Below are 25,386 nucleotides of genomic sequence, written 5' to 3' on the forward strand. Positions count from 1 at the left end.
ACTTATTTCGGTACGGCACTTCCCTGCTGCCGACCGCTATAACAGACGAAGAGCTGCTCAGATGATCTAAACTCTGAGTGCGGTCCGGATAATACGCAAAACGCGAACTGGACAATAAATAAGGGCTGGGTCTGCCTCCTCCGAGGGCAGCGCTTGCAGGCTCACTACCTCGTATTAAAACGGAGTGGTAGGAACCTTGGGCACATATCGCGGGCGGGGTCTCATACGTGAGAGAAGCCAGCCCAATTACAGGCACGAGTCACTGACCGAAAAATGCCTCCGGGTCCCCGACCCTCTAATCGATATCAACGCGACCAGCAGAGCTGTCTTCAGGGACAGAAAATACTGAGTCGAGGATCGAAGGGATCTGACGCGGCTTGTGTAGCGAGAGCGAGATCCTAAGAGGGCATGAGAGGGGGCGGGGTGGATTAATTCGCTTAACGCCCCTGAGGAACCGGATGATGAGGTTATGCGTTCCCACGGTGCTGCCAGTCACCGCGTTATGAGAGCGGAGATGGCAGCCACGTAACCTTGAGTGTGGAGGGCGACAGCCTGCTCTCCAACTTCTCTCGGCGTAAAGAAAGCACAACGCTGATCTGGCAAATTACGGGGGTCTTCTCAGCGAGAGACACACCATTCAGTGAATAGACTTCACGTCAGGGCATAGGCGCGCTCGGGGAGGGGGCTCTAGCCCGAGTGACGGTATTAGCCACCGCAATAGGAGGTTACCTAAGTCTTCCTCGCGTCTAAAAATCTCTTCAAAGATCGGCGAGGGTGCCAGGTGGTGCCCTGTCCCTGAGAGAGTAGGTGCTCTCTCGAAGGGACTGCCAGGGGAGGGCTATCGCGAGGGAGAGCTCTGACATCCAGGTCCGGTTGAGCCAGAGGGGCGCAACCAGCAACCTGTTCCTCGTCCTCCCTGACCATGCACAGTAACTGCGCGAGCAGGCTCACTGGGGGAAACGCGTATTGCGCGTGCCCCGAGGCCAGCTGTAAGCCAGTGCATCCGTGCCGAGAGCACTCGGTCAGGGAAAGAACAACTGGCAATGAGCGATCTCGGGGGAAGCAACAGATCGATCTGGGCTTCCCCGAATCGCGCCCATATCAGCTGAACAGACTCGGGGTGGAGTCTCCATTCTCCAGGACGCAAGGCTGCCGTGAGAGCGCATCGGCTGCACGGTTGAGCTTGCCTGAATATGAATGGCGTGCAGCGATTTCAGCCGCGGATGACTCCAGAGGAGCAGACGGCGGGCGAGCTGAGACATGCGGCGAGAGCGCATACCCCCTATACGGCTGATATACGCCACCGCCGCCGTACTGTCCGTCCTGACCAGCACGTGTTGCCGCTCCAACACCGGAAAAAAACGGTGGAGAGCGGGGAACACTGCCAACAGCTCCAGGCGATATGCCAATGCAACTGGGTACCTTTCCACAGGTCCGCAGCCGCATGCCCGCAACGCACAGCCCCCCAGCCCGTGTTGGAAGCGTCTGCTGAAACGACAACAAGACTGGACGCCTGTTCTAGAGACACCCAGGCCTGTAGGAACGAGGGGTCGCTCCAAGGGCTGAGGGCGCGGCGACACAGCGCAGTAACAGAGACTCGGTGTGCGCGCGCGTGCCATGCGCGTCTGGGGACTCGATCGTGAAGCCAGTGCTGAAGTGGTCTCATATAGAATAATCCGAGCGGCATGAAGCGGCTGCGGATGCCATATGCCCCAGGAGCCTCTGAAATTGTTTCAGTGGGACCACTATTTTACTGTCGAGCTCTCTCAGACAGTACAGCATCAGCTGAGCGCGCTCTCCGGAGAGGCGCGCTGCCATGGTGACCGAGTCCAGCTCCAGCCCGAGAGAAGAGATCCCCTGCACGGGGGCGAGTTTGCTCTTTTCTCGGTTGACCTGAAACCCCCACAGGTGGAAGTGCCAGAGCACTTGTCTCTGTGCATAATCAACTCTGTGCATAATCAAAAGAGAGGGCAATTCAGCCAGTCGTAAAGAAATTGAGTATGCAGATGCCCGCGAGCCGAAGGGGCGCTGAGGCACCCTCCGCGGGCTTGGTGAGGACCCGCGGAGACAGAGAGAGCCCGAAGGGGAGGGCTTTGTATTGCCAAGCTCGACCTTCAAACGCAAACCGCAGAAACTGTCGGTGGCGAGGAAGAGTGGAGACATGGAAATACGCGTCCATCAGGTCTAATGCTGCAGACCAACCCAGAGGACGAACGCACCGGAGGATGCGCTTCTGCGTGAGCATTCTGAACGGCAGCTTGTGCAGGCAGCGGTTCAAAACGCGCAGATCTAGGATTGGCCGTGACCCACCGCTCTTTTTGGGCACGATGAAGCGTGGGCTGTAAAACCCGCTCTCCATCTCGGCTGGAGGGAGCGGCTCGATTGCATCCTTCGCCAGGAGGACAGCAATCTCCTCTCGCAAGACAGGGGCGGACAGGGGGCTGACCCTGGTGAATACACACCCGTGACTTGGGGGGCCGTTTCGCGAACTGAATCGCATAGCCGAGTCTGATTGTGCGTATGAGCCACCGCGAAGAGCTGGCCCGCGCTAACCAGGCAGGCAGAGCTCTCGCTAATGGACTCATCGCTACAATCGCTGACGTACCAGCAGTGGGGCAGCGCGGAGTGGGTGTGCTGATCCGGGAAGCTCGCGGGTCCCACGGAAAAGCTGGAGGTGAGATATTTGCTCACTCCAAACCCGAGCTCCGGAGGGGAGGCTCGAGGGGTGGGAGAAAGGAGACCGTCCTCCCAGCGCTCGTGAGCCACTGGCGAAACGCACCGAATCTGCAAGCTAGAAAGCATAGCGTCCCAGACTGGCAGATTTCGGGCTGTCACATCTGGGGAAGTGAAAAGTGCCCTTTCATAATGTTTTCATGGCAGTAAAAAGTGCCGTTGGAAATGGGGCCCCGCCCTCCAGCGGGGAAAGAGCAAGTTCCCTCTTCTCCAGATGGCCTGTCCCAGGGGCGCTTCGCGGTCCGTTGCCGGACTTAGCGGCGTTCTGGGCAGGGGGGCTGCCTGCTTCCGAGGTGCCCGACGCGCTCGCTTCGCCTTAGGCGTGTGCGGGGGCGGAGCAGCTCTCGTAGGCGGGCGCCTTCGGCGAGGAGCAGGTATGAATGGCACGGCGGGCGGAGCGGGCTACGGACCGCCGATAAGACATCACCCACCAACTGCTCTCTCACCGCCTTGAATTCCTGGGTGAATTCACAGACAGTGTCGCCGAACCTGGCTGGGGATATGGGGAAGTCAAGAAAGCGGACTTTGTCGACTTTGCGCATATCAGCCAGGGGTGGCGCTCCTGGACCACTAATGTGGACATCGTCCTCCCCAACGCACACGCAGCGGACTCAGTAGTCCGAAGAGCTAAGTCGGCGGCGGTGCGAAGCTCGTAAGCCTGGGTTGGACCCACCCTCGTGCAGCTCGGCCAGCGCCTGCGCTTGGTAGCGCTGGTAGGTGGCTATCGCATGCAAGGCGGAAGCAGCCTGGCCCGCAGCTATGTAAGCTCTAGCTCCGAGGGAGGTAGATAACTTACAGGCTTTGGATGGGAGACGAGGCGGACCCCGCCAAGAAGAGGCGCCGCGCGGATTTACCGCCATCGCGCACTCAACCTGAGGAATCGCCACATACCCCCTGGCTGTTTCACCGTCAAGAGTGGTTAGGGTGGAGGAACACGCAGCACGAGCAGAAAAAAATGCTTTACAAGACCGCGTGAGCCTACTGTGCACCTCCGGGAAGAAGGGAACGCCCCTCTAGTCGGTCCGGCCGCGGAGCTGGGGGATAAACCATCTCCAACCCACGGCCGAAGCAGCCCGGGAAAGTACGGCTAACATGTCCGTTTCAGGATCCGTAGTGACAGCGCTCACCAGCCCGAAGGGGGCGAGCGGGTCTGGATCATCATCGGACAATGAAAGCCCACCCTCCGATGCCGCGGTGGACATCTGGTCTCCGGTGTCATCGGGCGTAAGGGCTACCATCTGTTAGACGGATCGCTTCCTCCGCCCGAAGCTTGGATGGAGCGCTTAGAGGAGCGGGAGGTCCGCGGGCCCGTGGGCGACGGATTATCTCTCGCTGAAACCCTCAGATCTGCCCGAGTGCCCGCTGCAGAGCAGGGGACAACTGGGGTGGTTCGCCTTTTTGCAAAGGCTAACCGCGATCTTGCGCAACAGTCATGGCATCGCGATGACGACATGAACTGCCCGCGAGCAGCGCATTAACATGCTGGACCCCCAGACATGTAACACAGTGCCCGCGCCCATCATCCGAGGACAGGAAACCACCGCATCCAGAAACGCACAGTCGGAGCGCCGTCCTGATAAGGACGTGCTGCACGACTGTGTTGCTCTTTCTGTGAAGTTTGCAACTTTATACGCACCGCTCTGGAGGACCGGACCCAAAGAACGCCAGGCAAGGGAGAAACCCAGCTCGACCGTCTGCCACTGCGTGTACACACTCTGGACCGGGAGAATGCTCTCGTTCGCTCAGAATCGCTGGTCACAGCAGGAGGAACCCTCATCGACTCGATCAGAAAGTCTCTGAAGCGAAAAGGATAGCGTCTGCTGCGCCAGGTGAGCTTATATACTCAGTTGATTGCTTATGCCGCTCACCTGCGCAGGCTTGCGCTGCCAATTCATTCTTAATTGGCCCGTTCAATACTCTTTCAGACGAGTAGCTTCTGAACCGAACCTCCCAATGCGTGGATTTTACAATCAAATCCACTTATAGTGCTGAAGTTCCCCCCGAAGGGGAACATTTGTTTTCAAGTGTAGTTCATTTAAAAATAGAGATTTCAAGCTTTATGTGGAAATATTTTTACTGTATGTCTATGAAGCAAGTATTTGCTGAGATTCCAGTGTGTTAGTGGACCACAAACTGTCATGAAAGCGTACGTCTGGGTCTGAGCTTCTCCCTCAGAGAATCGTCAGTCTACAGCAATTGCTGATTGGCTCCTGTACTAGTAGACGGGCTTTATTCGCCATTTCGACCGTTACACTTTTCCCCAATCAAAACTATAGGAGTGATGTCTCTACTTCAGCCATGCCTTATTTGGAAAATAATTTAACACCTTTGAATGTTCGTCAGCCAATCAGAATCATGTATTCAACAGCCCCAAAGCATAAATGCCATTAAGCAAATTCTAAAAATGAATGCGTCACATTCAACACATTGACTGCACTGTTGATAAATGTAAACAGTGTTTTAACTGGTCTGAATACATAGGCAGAGGTCCTTCTTCAGTTTGCACCACTATGACAGTAGCAGCATTGATGTCTGGGGCAAAGGTGTTACATCAGGACTGGGTAAACACTGGTCTGGTGAACTCTGCTTTCTATATGTACACACATACACACACACAGGAAAGTGTCTCGTTTGTGTGTGGTCAATAAAGCTCAAGCTTGACAAACACACATTTGCTCAAAGTAAATGCTTCACACTAGTCGAGCTGAGAAATGAATTCACTCTGACCTGGGAAACCAAACATTACAAAAAGGAGGCCACTGTAATCTAACAAGCGACAAAGCAGTATCTAAATGAGTCGGCTGTTCACATGCAGTACAATGAGTTCAAATCTCGATGTGTGCTCCGACATGATTTAAAAAAATGTAGAATATGATCAAAATATTTTGAATATTTTTCAAAATATTGTATATTATTGTAACATTTTGTTTTACGTACTATTTAAGAGTAACCATATTAACGTTAACAAAAACCATATGACAATATGTACAATATATATATTATTTATCCAATCCCATGTGTACACTTAACTGCTAAAGCTACCTTAATAAAAATTAATAACCAGCAGATCAATAGATTACTGAATAGTAATAGATGCTAAATAATAACTAAGTTAATCATAATGCATCATAATGTGCTGAATACAATAGAAGATAATTTGAAGAATGCTGAAAACTGGTAGTAGAAGGCACTATCAGTGCTGTTGTACAATACTATATGTTGTACTGTAAAGGCATCCAAGGTGTAAAACATATGCCAGAGTAATTGGTGGTTCATTCCACTGTGGCGACTGCTAGTAAAGCAGGTAATAAGCCAAAAAAACTAGCCATTGACTTTATAGTATATTTTTTTCCTAATATTGAATGATTGTTGGGTGCCGTGGGTAGCGATGTCGCCTCACAGCAAGAAGGTCGCTGGTTCGAGCCTCGGCTGGGTCAGTTGGCATTTCTGTGTGGAGTTTGCATGTTATTCCTGTGTTCATGTGGGTTTATTCCGGGTGCTCCGGTTTCCCCCACAAGTCCAAAGACATTTGCTAGAGGTGAAGCTAAATTGTCCGTAGTGTATGTGCGTAAATGAGAGTGTATGGGTGTTTCCCAGTGATGGGTTGCAGCTGGAAGGGCATCAGCTGCATAAAACATATGCTGGATAAGTTGGTGGTTAAGTAGGGTCTAAGCCGAAAAGAAAATGAATGAATTAGTTTCCAACATTCTTCAAAATATCTTCTTTTGGGTTTCGAGAGTGTAAATGATGCCAGAATTTGTTCCTAACTATCCCTTTACACACAAAAAGTTCAGAAAACTAACATTTAAATCTTAAATTAAGATGGTTTGACTTTAAATTCAGTTTGAATTTGCAAGATACTAAAACATCATTAGAGTTCTATATCAATGATATAAGTTGCAAACTGCTCAGAAACAATCAACAAGTTCTGGTTTCACTTTGTCTCTAATAACCTCACAAAATCCTTCTCATCGTGACTCGATGAAGACATCACCCTGTAACCTTTGGAAACCACATGAAAAGCGCATTAATCAGTTCTGTCCACTGCAATATTAACAGTGTAACTGAATATCACAACATTTCAACCGTCCCACAGTCCAGCAGAATGATACCGCCCAACTTTAGGAGATAGGCTTATAAAAAGGCCTTGATCATGCATGAAACAAAAGTATGATTGTGGTCTGGGCTTGTGGGAAGGACAGCCTATCCCTGTGATGTTGATCACATTTGCAATAGCAAACTTTCACTCCCTTCAGCCGTCCTCCACACAAATGTGCTACAAATGGAGCTAGCGAGAGAGGCCTGACCCAGATGGCTAAACCGTTAGCCATCAAAGAGACGACCAAAAGTGGTACACAACACGCCTGCTCCAAACTCACACATACAAAAGTGCAACTGAATTCACACCGGGCCTCTCGATGAATGGATTTAAAGACAGACAGGAGTGGCTTAAGATAAAGTTAAAAATCACATGAACTCAATACTCCTCATGATACTGTTGTGTCTATATTTTGTCCGTAAAACCCCAATGAACTGTTTCGAAATTGAGACGGATGTGAATTTAGCCTATACTGCCGCTCAGAGAGGGGGGAAAGGAAGAAAAGCAAATATTTTCCCAACTGGCCAGAGAAAAATGGAGTTTGAGTGTGCGAGGAAAATCCAAAAGAAAACAGGCCACCCCAGAAGACTGCAGCACTCAATAACAAAGACTGTCTACGCTAGCAGTGTGTGTCTGGACTTGTAACGCTTCCAGGAGCAGCACACTTTCTCCACAATACTGATACGGAAACACACAAATGTGATTTTTTTGTTTGTTTGTTAGTTTATATATTTTGGCTATGCTTTCACACAACACTATTTGATGAAAAAAAAAATAATTTTTTCACGTTGACAAAGACTTTTTTGTTAATTAATCAATTAAACACTTTTTGTCAAACAAAAAAAACATCTAAATTCTACAAATGACCATATGCATGATTATGCAACACTTATTTACAGCAATTTAATGGATCCTTGCAGAGTAACAATATATTTTTCACTCGACATTGCAAAAAAGAAAATAAATAAAAATGTAAAAAATAAATCTCACGATATCATGTTTCATATCATTCGATATCAATGATTATTGAATATGTTTTACTAATACATTTAGGAATTTTAGGATTTTTTTATTTAACCACTTTATTTTTATTTACCACATTACTAATGCAAATTGTTTTAATAGTCAAAAACAAAAAATTATAAACAAAATATTTCTTTATAACAAAATAAACAAATTTTAGAGACTCTAAAGTGTTTGCAATGGTAAAGTGTGAGTTCTAAACAATCAAAGCAAACTTTAAGGTCTGAATGATAATGATACACACTGTAAAAAATTCCTGTAAATTTACGGTGAAAATAAACAGCAAAATACTGTTTTGATGTAAAAACAGCAAGTTGCCGTTTTTTACAATGCATCATGGGAAGACTTGCTCACTTCAGTTTGAGTGGTTGAGCAACAACAGTAAGGGCACTGTAATTTAACGGTTTTATACCATATTTTTTTCTGTGTACACAAGACGCCATTTTGGATTTTCTACATGAGGTAAGTTTGCAGCTCCATATGTGACTTACTATCTGTAAAGTACCTGTTAGTTTTTAAAATCACATGTAAACATCCAATAAACACACAACTGCAACAATGATTTGACTGTGTGAATTTGAAAAGCAAGATTAGCATAAGGACTCGGTAACGTTAGTCCTCACATCTCCTGGAGCCTGGATGGATATTTTACCTGAACTTTTAGTAACAGTGCAAATGTTGAACGTTATAATTTGTGGTTACATGAACTGGTACATTGCCCTGCATTTTATGACAGATTTGAACTGCGTGCCTCTGTTTGAAACTCCAAGGTACTTACAAGAAAGGATAATTGGATAATTTGGATATTTTCGACGAGGTAAGAAGCTATATCTGTAAACGTACTATCTTTAAATTACTTATTACATTTAAATATCATGCCATAAACATCCAATCAACATATAACCAAAGCACCTGTTTATTTAATTGCAGGATCCGACCGTGTGAATGTCTTGAGAAGAGAAAGGGGTAACTTTAGCCTAATTTAGCAAGCTAACGATAGCTGGAGGACTTATTTTCACATCACACACATGTAAGAATGTTAAACCTAGATTTTACATGAACTTTGAGTGAAGATTGTACAGAATCTTTTTTTTTTCATGTGGTTACATGTGTAACTTGCATATTTGGTCCATTTTATTACAGATACACCTTTTTATCTGCAACTCCGGTGCTTCTAAAAATAACATTTAAAGATTGAGTGAGACCTTTGTTATTTTTACGTTATTGCAGTTGGTTTATATAGAAATTGACTAGAGTTACGATCAGATTTTATGCTTGGTAACGTTACCTAAAGTAGCAGAGCTTTTAATATTTTTGATGATGTGAGTAAGGAGTAACTGCTATTATAATGAAAATTCTTTACAATTCATTTTTGACCAATAGATGTCTGCCATCACTGCTAATCTTGAAAAGATGGGTAACCTGCCTGTGACTCCTCATTTGATTCTGCCTGGTAAGTATTTTGTGATTAAGATAGGGAAAAAATCTAATTTGTGTCCCGCTATAGACTTTGCTGGTTTGTATTTGACGAAATATATTCATTAATTTTTAATTCATTAAAGCAAAGTCTCATTTAGTTAGAAATGTATGTATTTGTTTTGATCTGATACCCAAAGAAATAAACTTGCCTTTTAGAAGCCTAGTTATCCTTTAGTATTACTATTGACATACTATTGTCAATGTTTTTACATATGCTTAAGACATTCTGTCACTTTTCATTATCTTTGAATCTCAGATTACCTGGTTTGATTTCATGTAGTTGCTTATTATAGTTATTTAAATATTTATTTTAATTTTGAAAAATTATATTGTATGGCTTTATCACATCTTGCATAATTTTATCATGGCCCTTTCTACACCAAGCCTTTCAAAACAAATGATAAATCACATAATTAATCTCCAGAATAATTCCTAAATAATACTTTAATCAACCAATTTATTAAAGGTTCAGATGATACTTTGGGCCAGTGGATAAAACAATGGATGATCAGCATGGAAGGCAGAGTAATCTGTGAGGGTGAGCATGCACACTGGAATTCCTTCAAAGGTAATATGTTTGCACTTACATATTTTTTGTTTAATTTAGCATGAGGACTTCATAGAATAGAATATTGTTATGTCCAACTTGTCACATGTGTGTTTGTGTGTATACACTACAAGTGAAAAATTTGGAATCAGAAATATATATTTATGTCGTATAATAAGCTTCTTGTGCTCACAAAGGCTAAACAATACTGTAATAGAAACAAGGACAAATACAGCAAAAACTGTGATATAGTGAAATGTCAGTTAAATAGTATATATTTATCATAAACTAATTAAATCATGTACTGGTATTTTATTGCATTTAGTTTAAAATGTGATTCTTGTATTTTAAAGTTAAATTTTGATCATCATTAAAAATACTAGTCCTCAGTGTCACATAATTCTCATGGTGCTTAACATAACCATCTGCTAAGAATAAACATTTATTGTTGTTGTCATAACTTTGTGAAACAATACAATACACATTATTCATTCATTTTCTTTTCGGCTTAGTCCCTTTATTATTCCAGGGTTGCCACAGCTTAATGAACCGCCAACTTATCCAGCACATGTTTTATGCAGTGGATGCCCTTCCAGCTGCAACCCATCTCTGGGAAACATCCATACACACCCATACACTACGAACAATATAGCCAACCCAATTCACCTGTACCACATCTTTAGACTTGTGGGGGAAACCAGAGCACCAGGAAGAAACCCACGCGAACACGGGGAGAACATGCAAACTCCGCACAGAAACGTCAACTGACCTAGCCAAGTCTCGAACCAGTGACCTTCTTGCTGTGAGGTGACAGCACTACCTACTGCGCCACCACGTCAGAACACATTTTTCAATACTATTTCAAAGTACCATTGAAAATTAATTAATTTTACTCATCAAACTAAATTGTTCAAGCATGAAAGTAAATTAGACAACGCAGTAGTGCTGTCACCTCACAGCAAGAAGGTTGCTGGTTCAAGCCTCGACTGGGTCAGCATTTTCGTGTGGTGTTAGCATGTTCTCCTTGTGTTCGCGTGGGCTTCCTCCGGGTGCTCCGGTTTTCCCCACAGTCCAAAGACATGCGATACAAGTGAATTGGGTAAGCTAAAATTGTCTGTAGTGTATGAGTGTGAATGAGAGTGTATGGTTGTTTCCCAGTGATGGGTTGCAGCTGGAAGGGCATCCGCTGCGTAAGACATATGATGGATAAGTTGGCGGTTCATTTCGCTGTGGCGACCCCTGATTAATAAAGGGAAAAAGCCAAAAAAGAAAATGAATGAAGGAATGAATAAAAGTAAATACATTTTTTATAATGCAAAAAAGATTTAAAAAAAATTTACTTATTTTTTTTTTATCAAACAATCGTAAAAGAATGTATCAGTTTCCAAAATACTTTGAAGCTTTTTTTTAGCACTGATCATTATAAGAATCAATATTAGTGGTTTTGTACCAATAATATAATGATTTCTTAAGGATCATGTGACACTAAAATAAATGTGAAACTACGTTCAATAAGAAAAAAAATAAAAATTTAAAAATTTGAATTATTTAAATTGTGTAGTAACTAGGGATGTAACAAAATTGTAAATACCGTCATACCGCAATAGTAATTTTTTTCAATATTACCGTAGGCGCATGACTCAATAAAACTATTTTTCTTAGAAAAGTTTGCTTAGGCGAATAAAGTGAACGGGAGGTAGCGGGAACTACAATTCCCATCAGCCCAGGCGTGGCCATCATCCTTTGCAGTCTGTTGTCGCTACATATCCAGTAATGCGGAAATGGAGTGTGCTGCTAGTAGCGGGGAAGAAAAAGAGCTGGAAATGATCGAACCTAAAGCGGGTTTCAAATCAGATGTGTGGAAGCATTTCGGTTTCTCTCTAAAAAGATACAAGAAAGGAGAAAAGGTGACAGACAAAGAAAAAAACAGTATGCAGGCACTGCCAGACTGGGGTTAAATATAAGTCGGGGAATACGACTAAAAACAGTCATGGGGACTGCAGAACACAGCACACTTGTTAGATTGATGCAGACATTGACTTGTATCGCAAAGAGACCTCTATCTCACTCATGGCTTGTCCTCTCAAGTGGGGGAAAGACAATGCACAGTGTTACCCACTGCTGTCAACCTTGACTAAATCATATCTCTCTGTCCCAGAAACCTCAGTCCCAAATGAGAGGGTTTATTCTGTTGCAAGGGACATGCCCAGAGACCCCAGCTTTTACCAGATTATAGTTATATGATCATTTCTTTAAAAAAACCATCTCTATCTAAGTGAGTGAGTGATTAAATGTTGAATGTGATGAGTTTTCAACAATACTAAATTGAAACTTTTTTTATATATATATATATATATAGTTTAATAGTTTTTTGTTATTAAAATTAAAAAATTGAAGTTCCTGTTTCGAAACTTACAGATAGATGGCTAATTTGTATGTCATTGATATGTTCAGTGCTAAGGTAAATAAACACTTTTGGCACTTTTTTTGAGTCTTTTCATTAGTTTTATTTTTCCTGTAAATTATTCAGTAAGTATGCCATTCATACTGAGGTATTATACAGTGAAAATTGAATTGAAATTGAAATTGAAAATGTACAGTGAAATTCTGATACTGTTACATCCCTAGTAGTAACACTTTAAAATTCAACATTTTTACTTTATTTTTGATTAAATAAATGCAGCCTTTGTGAGCAGAATAGCCTTTTTAAACATGACCTCTAAAAAATCTGTCCTTCAGATTCATATTTTAAATAGAATGCTTTACAATTATATATTTGTGCATAAACATTAGATTAGTCAAAGCCAAAATTGGAGCTAATAAACTTAGTACACGCCAGTGAATATTTTGATGAAAAAAAATAAATACAACTTTAATAATAAACAGGAAAAAAATATTACTCTGTTTAATAAAACTGTTTTGTTTAAATGCACCAATATATATTTGTCTATATTCACTGAGGAATTTATACAAATATACATTTTTTAAAGGGGCTGTTTATTTATGCTGAACACTATATGTGGTGTGTGTGTGTGTGCGTGCGTGCGTGCGTGCGTGCGTGCGTGCGTGCGTGCGTGTGTGCGTGCGTGCGTGCGTGGTCAAAATTATTAGCCTCCTTGATTTTTTTTTCTTTTTTCAATATTTACATATTTATGTTTAACAGAGCAAAGAATATTTCACAGAATTTCTGATAATATTATTTCTTCTGGAGAATTTTTTTCTGATTTTTAGCTAGAATAAAAGTAGTTTCTATTTTTTTAAAAACATATTAAGGTCAATATTATTAGTCCCCTAAAGCAATACATATTTTTGATTGTTTACAGAACAAACAATCGTTATACAATGACTTTAATTAACCTAATTAACCTAGTTAGGCGTTTATATGTCACCTTAAGCTAAACACTAGTATTTTAAGAAAATATAGGCAATTATTATCTGCTGTCATCATTGAAAAGATAAAAGAAATCAGTTATTAGTTTTTACAAATTAGTTATTAAAACTAGTATGTTCAGAAATTGGGGAAAAATATATATATTATATTATATACAGTTGAAGTCTGAATTATTTGCCCCCTGTTTATTTTTTCCCCAATTTCTGTTTAACGGAGAGAATTTCTTCTACACATTTCTAAACATAATAGTTTTAATAACTCATTTCTAATAACTGATTTATTTTCTCTTTGTCATGATGACAGTAAATAATATTTGACGAGATATACTTCAAGACACTTCTATACAGCTTAAAGTGACATTTAAAGGCTTAACTGGGGTAATTAGGTTAACTAGGCTGATTAGGGTAATCAGGCAAGTCATTATATAGCAATGGTTTGTTCTGTAGACTATCTAAACATTATATAGCTTTAAGGGGCTAGTAATTCTGACCTTAAAATCAATATTTAAAAAAATTAAAACTATTTTTATTCTAGTCAAAATAAAACAAAATATTATCAGATACTGTGAGCATTTCCTTGCTCTGTTTAACATCATTAGGAAAATAATGAAAATAAATAATTCAAAAAAAGGGGCTGATAATTCTGACTTCAACTGTACATATATAATAGCAAATAGGGACTTTAACTATGTACACACACGTCACTGGTGTTGTTCAAAAATCAAACATTTTAACATTTGAATGCCCTTTTCATGTCTTTAATCTTCATCATATAATAATAACCTTTTTTCAGGGAAAACCATTTTAGTGCTGCAAAAATGCATGTGCTTTTTCACAAAAAATTTCTTTCAGAACAGAAAATCACTTTTGCAGATAGTTTATTTATTTTTGTAAGTCATACAGTTTTAAATACCTTGTTCACAGAAAATCTTTTATTCTTATTATTCAGATGCTTTGCTGGCATAAATCCAGAGAGGGGAACCAAGGCTGTGAGAGGAAATGTGACGTCAAAAAAAAAAAAACTGGCAAGACAGTTCAGAAGAAGACCATGACTGTAAACCCCAAGGTTTCAAACCTTTTAAAGAAACTAATGGACTTTGAATGGGACTTTATTTAAAATGCAGCTAGCTTGCACCCCCCTACTTTTGCAACACAGAGGCCTTTTTTTCTTTATTTGCTGAAGCTAATTTTTGGGCTATATATTTTTATATTTTATATCCAAGACTAAATTGTAAAATGGCTATTTATTAAATGTTTTCTATGACATTCAGTAAGTTGCTTCTTGTTGTACAATGCTGAAAACGATCTTAACATTTCTGGAGAACTTACAATTTTTGCCTGTTCTTTGGCTTAATATTTTCACAAACACAATGCAGATTTTATTTTGTGTTGTTTGAAAATAAAAAATGTGAAATATAACTTGGATTTATTTCTCTTTTTGAATCATTTTAATCTGAAATAATATGGTTAAATATGGATTGTAATTTAACAGCTTTATGCTTCTAAATAACAGATGCATGCTGTAGATAAAATGTAAAAAAGGTAGGGCACTGTATTTTTACATTAGAATAACAGTGGTATGCTGTATCTTACAAAACAGTATCATGCTGTTAATTTAAAATGGCAGGGCACTGTATTTTTACAGTTCCATAACAGTAGATTACTGTGGCTAAAAAAACAGTATCATGCTGTTAATTTAAAACAGTAGGGCACTGTATTTTTACAGTTCCACAACAGTAGAAAACTGTTGCTAACAAAAACAGTATCATGCTGGTAATTTAAAAAACGGTAGGGCACCATATTTTTACAGTATGATAATGGCAACCACAGCTGCCAGTAGATTACCGTTTTTTTACAGGGAAATTTTTTACAGTGCAGTAAACCTCACACTCTGTAAACAACACTAATTATGATGATCAAATTTAAGATTTCAGATAAAGTAACCAGCCATCATCATTCAAATGCATATTGCGACATTACAAATTATAAAGTTAAATGACTATATTACCCCTACGCTAAACAATCTTTCAGGTGGGAATCTAGTGGCTGGGACGCACAAGAAAAGAAACCAAAAAGCCACTCTGGCAACATCCTTACATTCTTTTTTATTTACAATCTCCTCACTGCTGCAAACCACAGCATTCATTTTTGCATGTGTTGTTCTTCTGACATGAAGTGACAAGCGTGCACTTGTGGTTGCCTTTGCCATTTTCATTGGGCTTTGCACTCAAGCTCCCATAGCGTCTCTCGTAAGCGATCATCCAGCATTTTCTCAGAGGATGACAAGTATATGAAGAAAAGCAAAAAGCACTACAGTGTTTGGATGCGCTGTGTTTGTCTCCTGAAATTACTGAAATGTGTATAAGTGTATGTGTACATATGTGTATAGAGCACTCAATGCAGTCGAAAAAGTTGAGATGTTTTCAACTAGGTGTGCCTGGAAAATGCGCGCCACTTACACAACATGTGCACGTCGCTCCCATACACATGTCATGCAATTTGCACGCCTTCATTGGAAATGAAAAACTTACACCCTGAGCTTATTGGCATTGCTTCCAAGGCGCACGCTCAGCAGCCACATTTTAATAAAACTATAGCGCTTCGTACTGAAACTACATACAGAATTTTTTTTGTTTTTGTTGATATTGACAATGGTGCTCAGCCAATAATTATTGATACTGATTTTAATCGCCCAGCCCTACTCCAAACTAGAAACATTTTCATTTATTGATTTATTTATTAGTTTTAAATAGTTAAGAACTTTATTTCGCTTCACCATGGAGTTAAGTCCTTTACCGTTCCAACTAGTGAATTTCAGTACACCACTGTTGCCACCTTGTTACTAGTCAGTAGGCCCACACGGATTCTGCGCGCGCAGAAATCCACAGTTTTTTAGCCCATCATAGAGTCTTTTTATTTATTTGTGTAAATGTGTGCAAATTAATATTTATTTTGCTTTGATATCCATTTCAGTAATATTGTTGACTAATATGAAATTGTTCATATGATTTATTTACGTAATATTAGTAATATTTTCTGTCTTTTAGTAGATTTATTATATGAGAGACTTGCTTTGTTTACCAAATAGGTGGATCTAATTAGATTAACATTTTAAACATAAAAATAATAGCTTTTAAACTTTTATTTAATTACATATATTAAGTTTTTAGCTACGATACCATATTTTTGGGGGGCAAAATTCACTGCATAAACAGTACAAAAATGTTCACAGATTCTGTCTGGCCCTACTCATCAGGGATATAAATACCAAATACTACATGCATGATCACATCTTGGAGAACCCACCCGACAACATTGCAAGGATACAAAATGCAGTTAAAGTGATTGCCCACAACAAAGGGAAAATGTAAGAAAAAAAAGCAAGTAAATAAACAGAGAAACCAACCCTTAAACCCACTCTTACACATAATTTATTTTGAATTATTGGTGCTATAAAGATTAGGTGTCATCTGAAAGTTAATCTAAATGAATAAAGAAACAAAGCATACATGAAACATTAAATAAATAGTCTTTTTTTTCACTCCAATAGCTACTACAGTATGCATCTCTAACTTGGATGTTTTCCAAGTATGTGTGCGTATGCAGGTTTGCAGATTACAGCCACAAACCACAGGCAATAAAAGAATCCTAATGATACCCATCCAGGGAAAACCCTGCCATCATGTGTCCTTGTGTTTTTCCAGTGTGCCCAATCATGCTCACCTCCTTCCCAAACTAAGAAAATCCCATGGTGGGAGCACATAGCAGGAAGGAAACAGGGGGGGGGGTAGTTTTTAGTTTACAGACCTTGAGGCCACATTGATCTAGCTGCAAAGTAAGTTGCGAAAACCAAACAGTGTCCATTAAATCACTTAACACCATGCGTTTACCATCACCTTGTTTTCTTATGACAGGTCACGTCCTTTAACTCCACACACAAACGATAGAACTTTTCAAATCTCTTCTTATCAGCTGTATTTCACAACATTTCTTGATGAGAAATAAGTTTGTGACAGTCTAAATGCAGCAATCGGCAACAAACTTTGCCTGGAGGAAAGACTCTGAGCCACACCTTTGTATAGTAATTAAAAACAGCATGTTTTAAAGTGGGTGGAGGGGTAACGGTGGTTCCCATCAGAGGGTCTAATCCCTGTGATAGCTGGGGTCCACATCCCCGAGGGCCCTTCTCGGCCTCCCATGGACTAAACCCCCCTCCTACCGAGTCCTGGCTTTAATAAGACAACGGAAACACTGATTAGCCCCTCTATTTGGCCACATTCTCCAAATTAGAATCCTTCATTAGTTTATGACCCTGGTCTCGGTGTTAGTGCCCTGTGAACTTAACCCCCCCCCTCCTCCTGTGGTCCCAAAAAAACAGGCAGGCTAGAACTAAACAAGATGACCCTCAACCGCCCTGAGTCCCCCCCCACTCCTTCCCCTCAGTCCCAGTCTATTATAAATCAAAGCTCACAGTAAACTGTTGGAGAAAAAGGGAAAGAGAGGAAAGGTCAACACATCATGTTGACCTTTCCCACTTCTGTCCTCCACAGGGTTAATAATGAAAGCAGGAAAACAAGAGGGGAAAACAGGGGATGGAAACCTGGGAAGTCTCCAACTTCAAAAAAGACTAGGTGATGACTCTTTTTTTTTTTCTTTATATTCTGTATTTCTATATTCAATCACTAAACGACAAATGTTAAGGAGCTGGCAGTTTTACAGTTAAGGAGCTGTAAAAACTATTTTCAAAATAAAAGTTTTAATTTCCTTTCAATGTAAAATGCTTCAACTTACATTCCAAAGTGAATTATATAAATGTAAAGCACACAGAATTGGATTTTTTTTTTTCAGAATGGGATAAATTATGACTTATTGTCTATATTTTCCAAAGCGTTTATCAGCATTTGTACAAAGCTATTTTCCTTGGTGATAAGCAGAGGGAATTAACAAAATCACCCCTTACATTGGATGGTGCTTAATGAAAAACAGAAATACTCTTTTCTGAAAAACAAATAATTCTTGCCTCTATTAATCTTCTTTGTCATTACAAATTTTAAGCTTGCCAAGACTGTTTTGTAAGGCCGTATGTTAAGCACCACCAAGGCATGTTCAGCAGTAACAGAATAAAAGTACCAATCTCATTGTTCGACCAGTTTTTAAAATGTAGTGTGTCAAAAAAAGCACCTAAGACTTTTTTAATGACAATTTTATTTAGGTTTTTTTTATGTAGATAAAATTGGTATCAGTATATAATGACTGTACGCCACTATCAATAACGATAAAAAAGTTGTTCGCTATGAAGTTTTGTACAAAGGCTATAGTTTTATTGAAATGTGGCTGCTGAGCACATGCCTTGAAAGGAATGCCAATAAGCTTAGAGTAGGGCTGGGTGAAAAAAAATAAAAAATCATTATCGATATTTATTGACCGAACAACATTGTCAATAATGGTAGAAAAAAACGTTTTGTATAAAGTTTCAGTATAAAGGATTTAGCTTTATTAAAATGTGGCTCCTGAGCAAGCGGTGCACATGTAACGGCAGACTAAATACCTAAGCTTTCTAATTACTTGTATTTGTCATCCTGTGATAAAACTGTTGATAGTCGCCTAGTTTGTCGCCAGAGTGGCTTTTTGGTTCATTTTCTTCTGCGTCCCAGCCACTAGCCCCCCATCTGAAAGATTTTTTTAGAGAGTAATAAAGTCACTCTACCTTAATTTGTAACGTTGCAATATGTATTTAAAAACTGATGGTTAGTTCCTTTACTTGAAAATCTCAGGTTTGTTTATCATAATGTGTGTTGTTTACAGAGTTTGAGGTTTACTGTCTCATTATTTATCCATTTTTTTTACATTTATCAAGTTTAAGAGTCTCTTCATCACTTATGTTTATTTTATTATAAAAAGACATTTTGTTCAAATAATTTTGTTTTTGACTATTAAAACTGTTTGCCTGAGTAATGCTGGTAAATTAAAATAAAGTGGTTAAATAAAAAGAAAACTCCTAATATACCTGAATGTATTGTTAAAAAAATATTCTATAATTATCGATATCAAATTTTATGAAACATGATATTGTAATTTATTTATTACATTTTTTTTTATATCGCCCAGCCTTACTTTTACGCTTGCCTTTTTGGTATACATGTGAACATTGCCGGCCATTGTTTAGTCATGAGGCAATTAGCATGAGCAAAGATCTCTGTGCACTGGCCCTAAGGAAGTGTTGAAAACACATTTTCAACTAAAAACTGAATGGAAACACTATTATCTCTGTGTAAAATAGAATAATTTTGTGAAAGTGGTTGCAGTGCAATCTGCAATCGACAATGGACTATACAGCATCTTTTATACTAGTTGACTATTCAGCAACAGTTTCTTTGCAAATTGATATCAGGGACAACTGGCCTGTCATTTACAATACAGCATTGTTAGTGGCTTGTCATCTGAACCTTTTCCCATTTTAGTATATCATTGCCATTTAAATGTACAATAAATCACCAATGCAATGTTTTAATCTCTCAACGATGATGTTGTACCAGTTGTAACTTGCAACCTTTATTTTGAATCCAGAAAACACGGTATTGCTTTTCTTGCAATCTCAACATCTGGAAGCACCACAGGACTAGTTCCCTATAATCCTGGGCTTTTGAGGCAGCGTTGAAACGGTCTTCAAATGACTGGGTGTTGCAGGTTGATTACGACTTCTGATAGCTTTGTGTTTCCTGTCATTTTCTTCCTGCTATCAAAGTGTCACGGGACACCACTGAGGCCTGAGCAAAGGGTGAACTAAATATAGAAGGACAAAAAGGTTACAGTGTAACTGTTCATGGCTAAAATCTAACTAGCTCTAACGCGATAGATCTTTTACTGTGTGTTCAGAGTCTCTCAATCTTGTTTGTTTGTCTATATCTGACCGGGTCACATGAGTGTCACTGGATGAATAAAGAAACTCGCTCATGCTCACTCTTTCTCTCTCTCCACTTTATCTCTACTGAGCGGATTCACAAACTGCCCTTTCATTCATACCGAAACGGAAACCAGGCTGCTTGTCAGACTTCCTTTAGCTGTGTGACTCGCATGTGGCCAAAAGCAAAATCCATCGGGATACACGGCACAACGCCATCTGCTTTTCTGCAACCAGAATGAATGCTACAACATATACTCAAAGGAAACCTCTGGCCTTAGAAGAAGAGTTTGTTTGAGGGTCACGCAAGTACAAAACAGTAGTGGTCATCTGAAAGTAATACAAGATAATCACAGTTTTAAACAGCTTGGCTTACAGCCTTCATCTGAAGAGGGCCTGATTATAAATTGGAGTGCTTTTCTGTTCCCAGGACAAGCTTCATGAAGCATCAGGTGATTCTAGAGTCTAACTACACTCAATGTGAAATGAGAGTCGCAGAATTCCTAAATTTAATATTAACCTGTTAAACTGCTCACAGTTCAGCACTTTCATAAAATAATAATTTATCTAAAATTAATCTATGGTTTCCCAGAAAAGTGGACCTAAATATGACATGACTAACAACTGTTATAAAGCTGACAGCGGAATACAATGTGCTGTGAACTCTGATCCAGACTCGTTCCATTTAACTTATGAAGTTTTCAATTTTTTCACAAGAACAATCTCCGTTCACATTATACAAAAAAAATCCTTATCTTACATCTCACACTCAAGCACACTGGGCATGTGTGTGTCTTGTTGGCATCCATTCTTGCAATTTTCCAGGACAGTAATGTTCATATGAGAAGGTTTGGATGAATCTGGAAATCATACTTAATAATAGTCCAGAAAATTCAATCAGTAAGCGATTATGGATAGCCATGTCTCCATTTTAAACGGAATATGTTTTAGGCCAGATCACGGCAAACATTTTTAAAAAAGTATATTTTTTATTTTTGTGGTGAGAGGTACCTTTCGGTACTGGCTTTCTATTGGAAGTGAGTAATTTGCATGCCGTTTATGCACCACTGTCACCATATTCTATCTGCCTGATGTGCCTAAAAATGAGTACTCTGTGGCCCTTCAATTAAAAAAAATCAACTCTGTGCAGAACAATTGCCTGATGTCATTCACTCCAGCACAAACACCATTGATACAGTAGTTTCTAGCAACATAAAAAGTGCAGCACACTGCTCTTTTCTAAAAACAATAAAAAGGCAGTGTGGTGCACCTCAAGTTTCAGAAGTCTTACTACACTGAACCGCAACTCCAACGTTTTCAAAATTAAAATTAACTAAACTAATTAAAACCATTTACAAAATGCTTTGTTTCCATAGGTCATACGCGTTGGAGTAGTGTGGATGCCAGGTGTATATGTAGCATAAACTATGCATTCCAAAGCAAAAATGCAATAGCATAAATGCAGAATAACTCACACTCTCTGGAAAAGGTTTAAGTAAGATATATGCTAGAAAATTAATGTAGCAGTCTCATACAAAATATCTCCTTTAATATGTTGGGGCGACAGTAATATGGTAAATACAAAAAATCTCTTGTCAACCATGTCAAGACCGGTAACTTCCAGACCAAATTTGAAGCTGAGTTTTGAGGATTAGTCGTCCTTATTGTTGGACACATTAGCAGTTGCGACATTTCCAAAACATTATCCTTAGTCTTGTGAGCCGTCTACACAAATAGCGTTTTCCCCTTCCTGTCCCTCAACCCCTGAAGATCTGGTCCAAATGAAGCAGATGTTCTCCAGATGTTCCTCTTCTAAACATCTGGTTTTAAAAGCTCTCTGTTTTATCAGTGTAAATTGGAGACTAATCATGTTTGTCTAGAAGCGATTGGTCAGGGGGTCAGCGTTCCAGACATCCCACAAACTATTCAAAAATGAAGTCCTAATATAGAAGCTGTTTAATGAGTTGCAAACTTGAGTAGGACACAACAACAAGACACAATGTACTTCTTCAGTGTGCCCTATTAACTCCTCCTGTGTACAGCCCATGTACCGTGGACGGGCTTCTGCAGCCAGGCAGATGAGTTTACCAGGCCGGCCCGTCCTCCAGTCATTCTATGCTGCTACACTGGGCCTTTGTTCCCCTCTGAAACCCAATCCGCAGAAGCTCTAAGTACCCACACACACAGAGGGAGAGAATGAAAACCTTGGCACACGGGCTCACACTCTGTATTAAAGACAAGGATATTCAAAGCAGCTGGGGAAAAAATCTCCTTATTGAATATATTGATAAAAAAATTACGTTCATCTGCATACAAGAGAAATTAAGAAATTCTCTTAATTTTAGTTTTTAGTTCATTGACTACTTCTAGTGCCAATATAGAAAAGAGGCTACTCAAATCAGTCAATCACTTTCAAAAACTTGTTTTGAGTTTTTGAAAAATGCACAACATTGTAATTACCGTCCCCATTCACAATGATCAGCAAAAACAAGTAGACTTTGCTAAGAAAAACTACATGTTTGCAGACATATAGTCATAAAAGCCACTTTTCCACTATCAGGCTGAACAGTTCTGTCTGGTTAACCATTCCATTCCACGCCAATTGAGGCAAGTCAACATGGAAACGGTTTCATTTTCCACTGTGTGCTGATAACTGAACTGTTTGGAATGTAATACAAATGCGCCAGTCACAGACATTTTAACATAATGTAATCAGTAATGTAAATTAGCGATATAAATGATGTTCAAGTATTTCTGTTTTTGGGACTTTTTTCTTATATTTACTTCATTGAATAACAATAAATAAATAAATAAATAGCGCACTTTTGCCTAGCCAGGTATAAAAAAACTGGCAGCCAGACAACATAATGGCAGTTGCTATGCTTCCATCCAAAAATGTGATTTAAATTTATGTGCAAAATTGGAAATATCGCATAAAAGATGTGCAAATAAAGCAGTCAAAGAGAACAAAATCGTCACTTCCTGATTATCTGGTGACAAATATTAACAGTAAAAATGAAATTTGCTACTGTAGGAGAAGCTGCGTAAATAGTTTTTTTTATTTAATAAATTACTTGCATCTCAGAAGATGATGCCGACACGCAATAAACACGTGGTGGCGTTTGAAGCCATGAGGCGCAAAGTGCAGATGCTCCTGACAGTTCTAGAGGTCATTAAAAATACAATAACACTAATACTAAAATGGTTAAGGTGTTTTTGAATGACCAAAAACAGCATTTCAGATGTTTTACAATGTGTTTCTTCAGCCTGCTGGTTTGTCCATTCACACACATTACATATCATCACATGATCTTTTATAACAAAATTCAACCCAGGCTCATTCTGAAAACGTAGTCTCGTGGATGTTTCTGGAGGCTGCAAATTATGTAACCAGAGGTACGTATGGCTGCATTTTATGTTTTAAGTGAATGCTACAAGCGGTATGACACTGTTTACCAACCGTTTACCTCCGTGTGGACGAAAAAAGCAGTTTGTCCAGTTAGCTCGTCGTGTACGTCGGCGAACTTGAGACGCAGAGGCTTGGGAACAGGGTGGGAATGTGGTAAAATACGAAAATGTGGTAAAAATCAGACGAGGGCTTTTCTTTTTCTGGGCGGTTTTGTAAATTGTTAGTTGGGTTTAAGGACGTAAGTGGTTGGGCGGGTCAATCTGTAAAATTGGTTGGGTTTAGGTGAGGTGGAGGCTGGGTCAGTCGATTGACAGGTCGCACAGTCAATCATTCAGTCAGACAGACGGTCGTTCGACAGTGGCCTCTGGTGGATTTCACGAGAACATCGCGAGTGCGAACAGCACTTGCGAGAGACATTTGAGATACGAAAATGTGCTCACAGCGACTTCTCGTGGAATCACGAAAACAAAAACTGCAAAAATAGGTACCTTCCTGAACGTATTTCGCAGTGTCCAGAAACATCCATGGGACTACATTTTCAGAATGAGCCTGAGTTGACAAAATCACATGAACTTTTTTTTAATTCACATACTGGAATTTGTTTGGTAAAAGTGTTTCCATCGTAGTTTATGCACATCTTTTCTTATCGAATATAAAATGTTTATCCTACTCAGTTATGCGCATACATTTTATGCACATTTTTAAAATCTATGCGTATCTTGGTTTTCCATCAACCGATTTTGTTTTTCGGTAATTCGTCTAAAATGCGCATAAAAATTCGCACAAGTGCCTAGAATTTCAGTCTGAGAATGGTTTGTATTCATACTGTGTTATTCCAGGCTCACGTGGATACACATCTTAAACAGTACCTGACTGTTCCTATAACCATTCGGTATGATAGTGGAAAAGCAGCGTTGTTTTGGTTTTCTTCAAATACTCATACACACCTACAGACTGAACGCATAATATAGATGATGTCACCATTGTCACAAAACCAAAAAAAATTGCAATTTACAGAGTTGATAATGGTAGCATTTTTCAAAAACCTGCCATTTTTTCAAACATTTGCACTTCAAACTGCCTTCATCATGTAAATGAACTGCCAAAATACATAAAAACTAGTCATGTAAAAAAGTGACACCTCAAAGTCTAATTGAAAGACAAGTTTCCACTTCTAAAATGACCAGCAGCATTTCAGACTTAACCCCATTCTAAAACTTACCAAAACAAATTAATCACCCCTAACCCATGATGCTGTAGTACGCGTTATATCAAGCAACATTAACAACTCACTTTAGGAAGTATCTCTGTCCCGAAGGGGTCTTGGCCATCTCCCAGCCTGGGGGCAGCGGCATGTCATCGGGTATCTCGTAAGAGGACTGGCGGAGGTGCTGAGGTGGGGCGTTTGCTGGACCCATGCTGGTCAGTGCACCAGGAGAAACTGCGCCCAGCTGCAGGGAGGCAGGTGAGGAGTGTGCCCGGACGTGATGGGGCGTGACGGTACCAGCAGTACCTGCATCTGTACTGGCCTATACGGGGATAGAGGATTAGTTAGGCATAAAGAAAACATTTAGACTAGGATTGGATTTAAAGCAAATACCCCACAGGCAATAATTCTCTCAAACAGAGAACAGACTTATGACTAAACCTAAATAATTTGCACAATTTGCACTCTTGCTTTACTCTCCCTCAAGTGGTTCCAAACTTTTATAAGTTTCTTGAACACAAAGTAAGTTATTTTAAATGTTAATTATGTCAGAAAGCTGTAACCACTGACCTCCATGGTATTTGTTTTTTCTACTATT

General features: G+C 40.1%; 1 protein-coding gene and 1 long non-coding RNA gene across 4 annotated transcripts in view; one reads left to right on the plus strand and one right to left on the minus strand.

Annotated features, from left to right (window-relative positions):
• Positions 1-25,386, minus strand: part of yap1 (Yes1 associated transcriptional regulator) — a 376,699-nt gene that overhangs the window by 51,835 nt on the left and 299,478 nt on the right. For 2 of the 3 annotated variants that reach the window (XM_087292196.1, NM_001139480.1), the window contains 1 exon segment: positions 24,875-25,110. The exons of the other annotated variant lie outside the window; for it this stretch is intronic. In XM_087292196.1, coding sequence (XP_087148322.1) covers positions 24,875-25,110 — 236 coding nt within the window. 3 annotated transcript variants of the gene reach the window in all.
• Positions 9,184-14,690, plus strand: LOC147839789 (uncharacterized). The gene is made up of 3 exons (XR_015515174.1): positions 9,184-9,308; positions 9,801-9,902; positions 14,221-14,690. It is a non-coding gene; the product is annotated as an uncharacterized LOC147839789 (long non-coding RNA).

This window comes from Danio rerio, chromosome 18 (genome assembly GCF_052040795.2).
Source record: "Danio rerio strain M-AB ecotype USA chromosome 18, GRCz13ab, whole genome shotgun sequence".
NCBI classification, from domain to species: domain Eukaryota; kingdom Metazoa; phylum Chordata; class Actinopteri; order Cypriniformes; family Danionidae; genus Danio; species Danio rerio.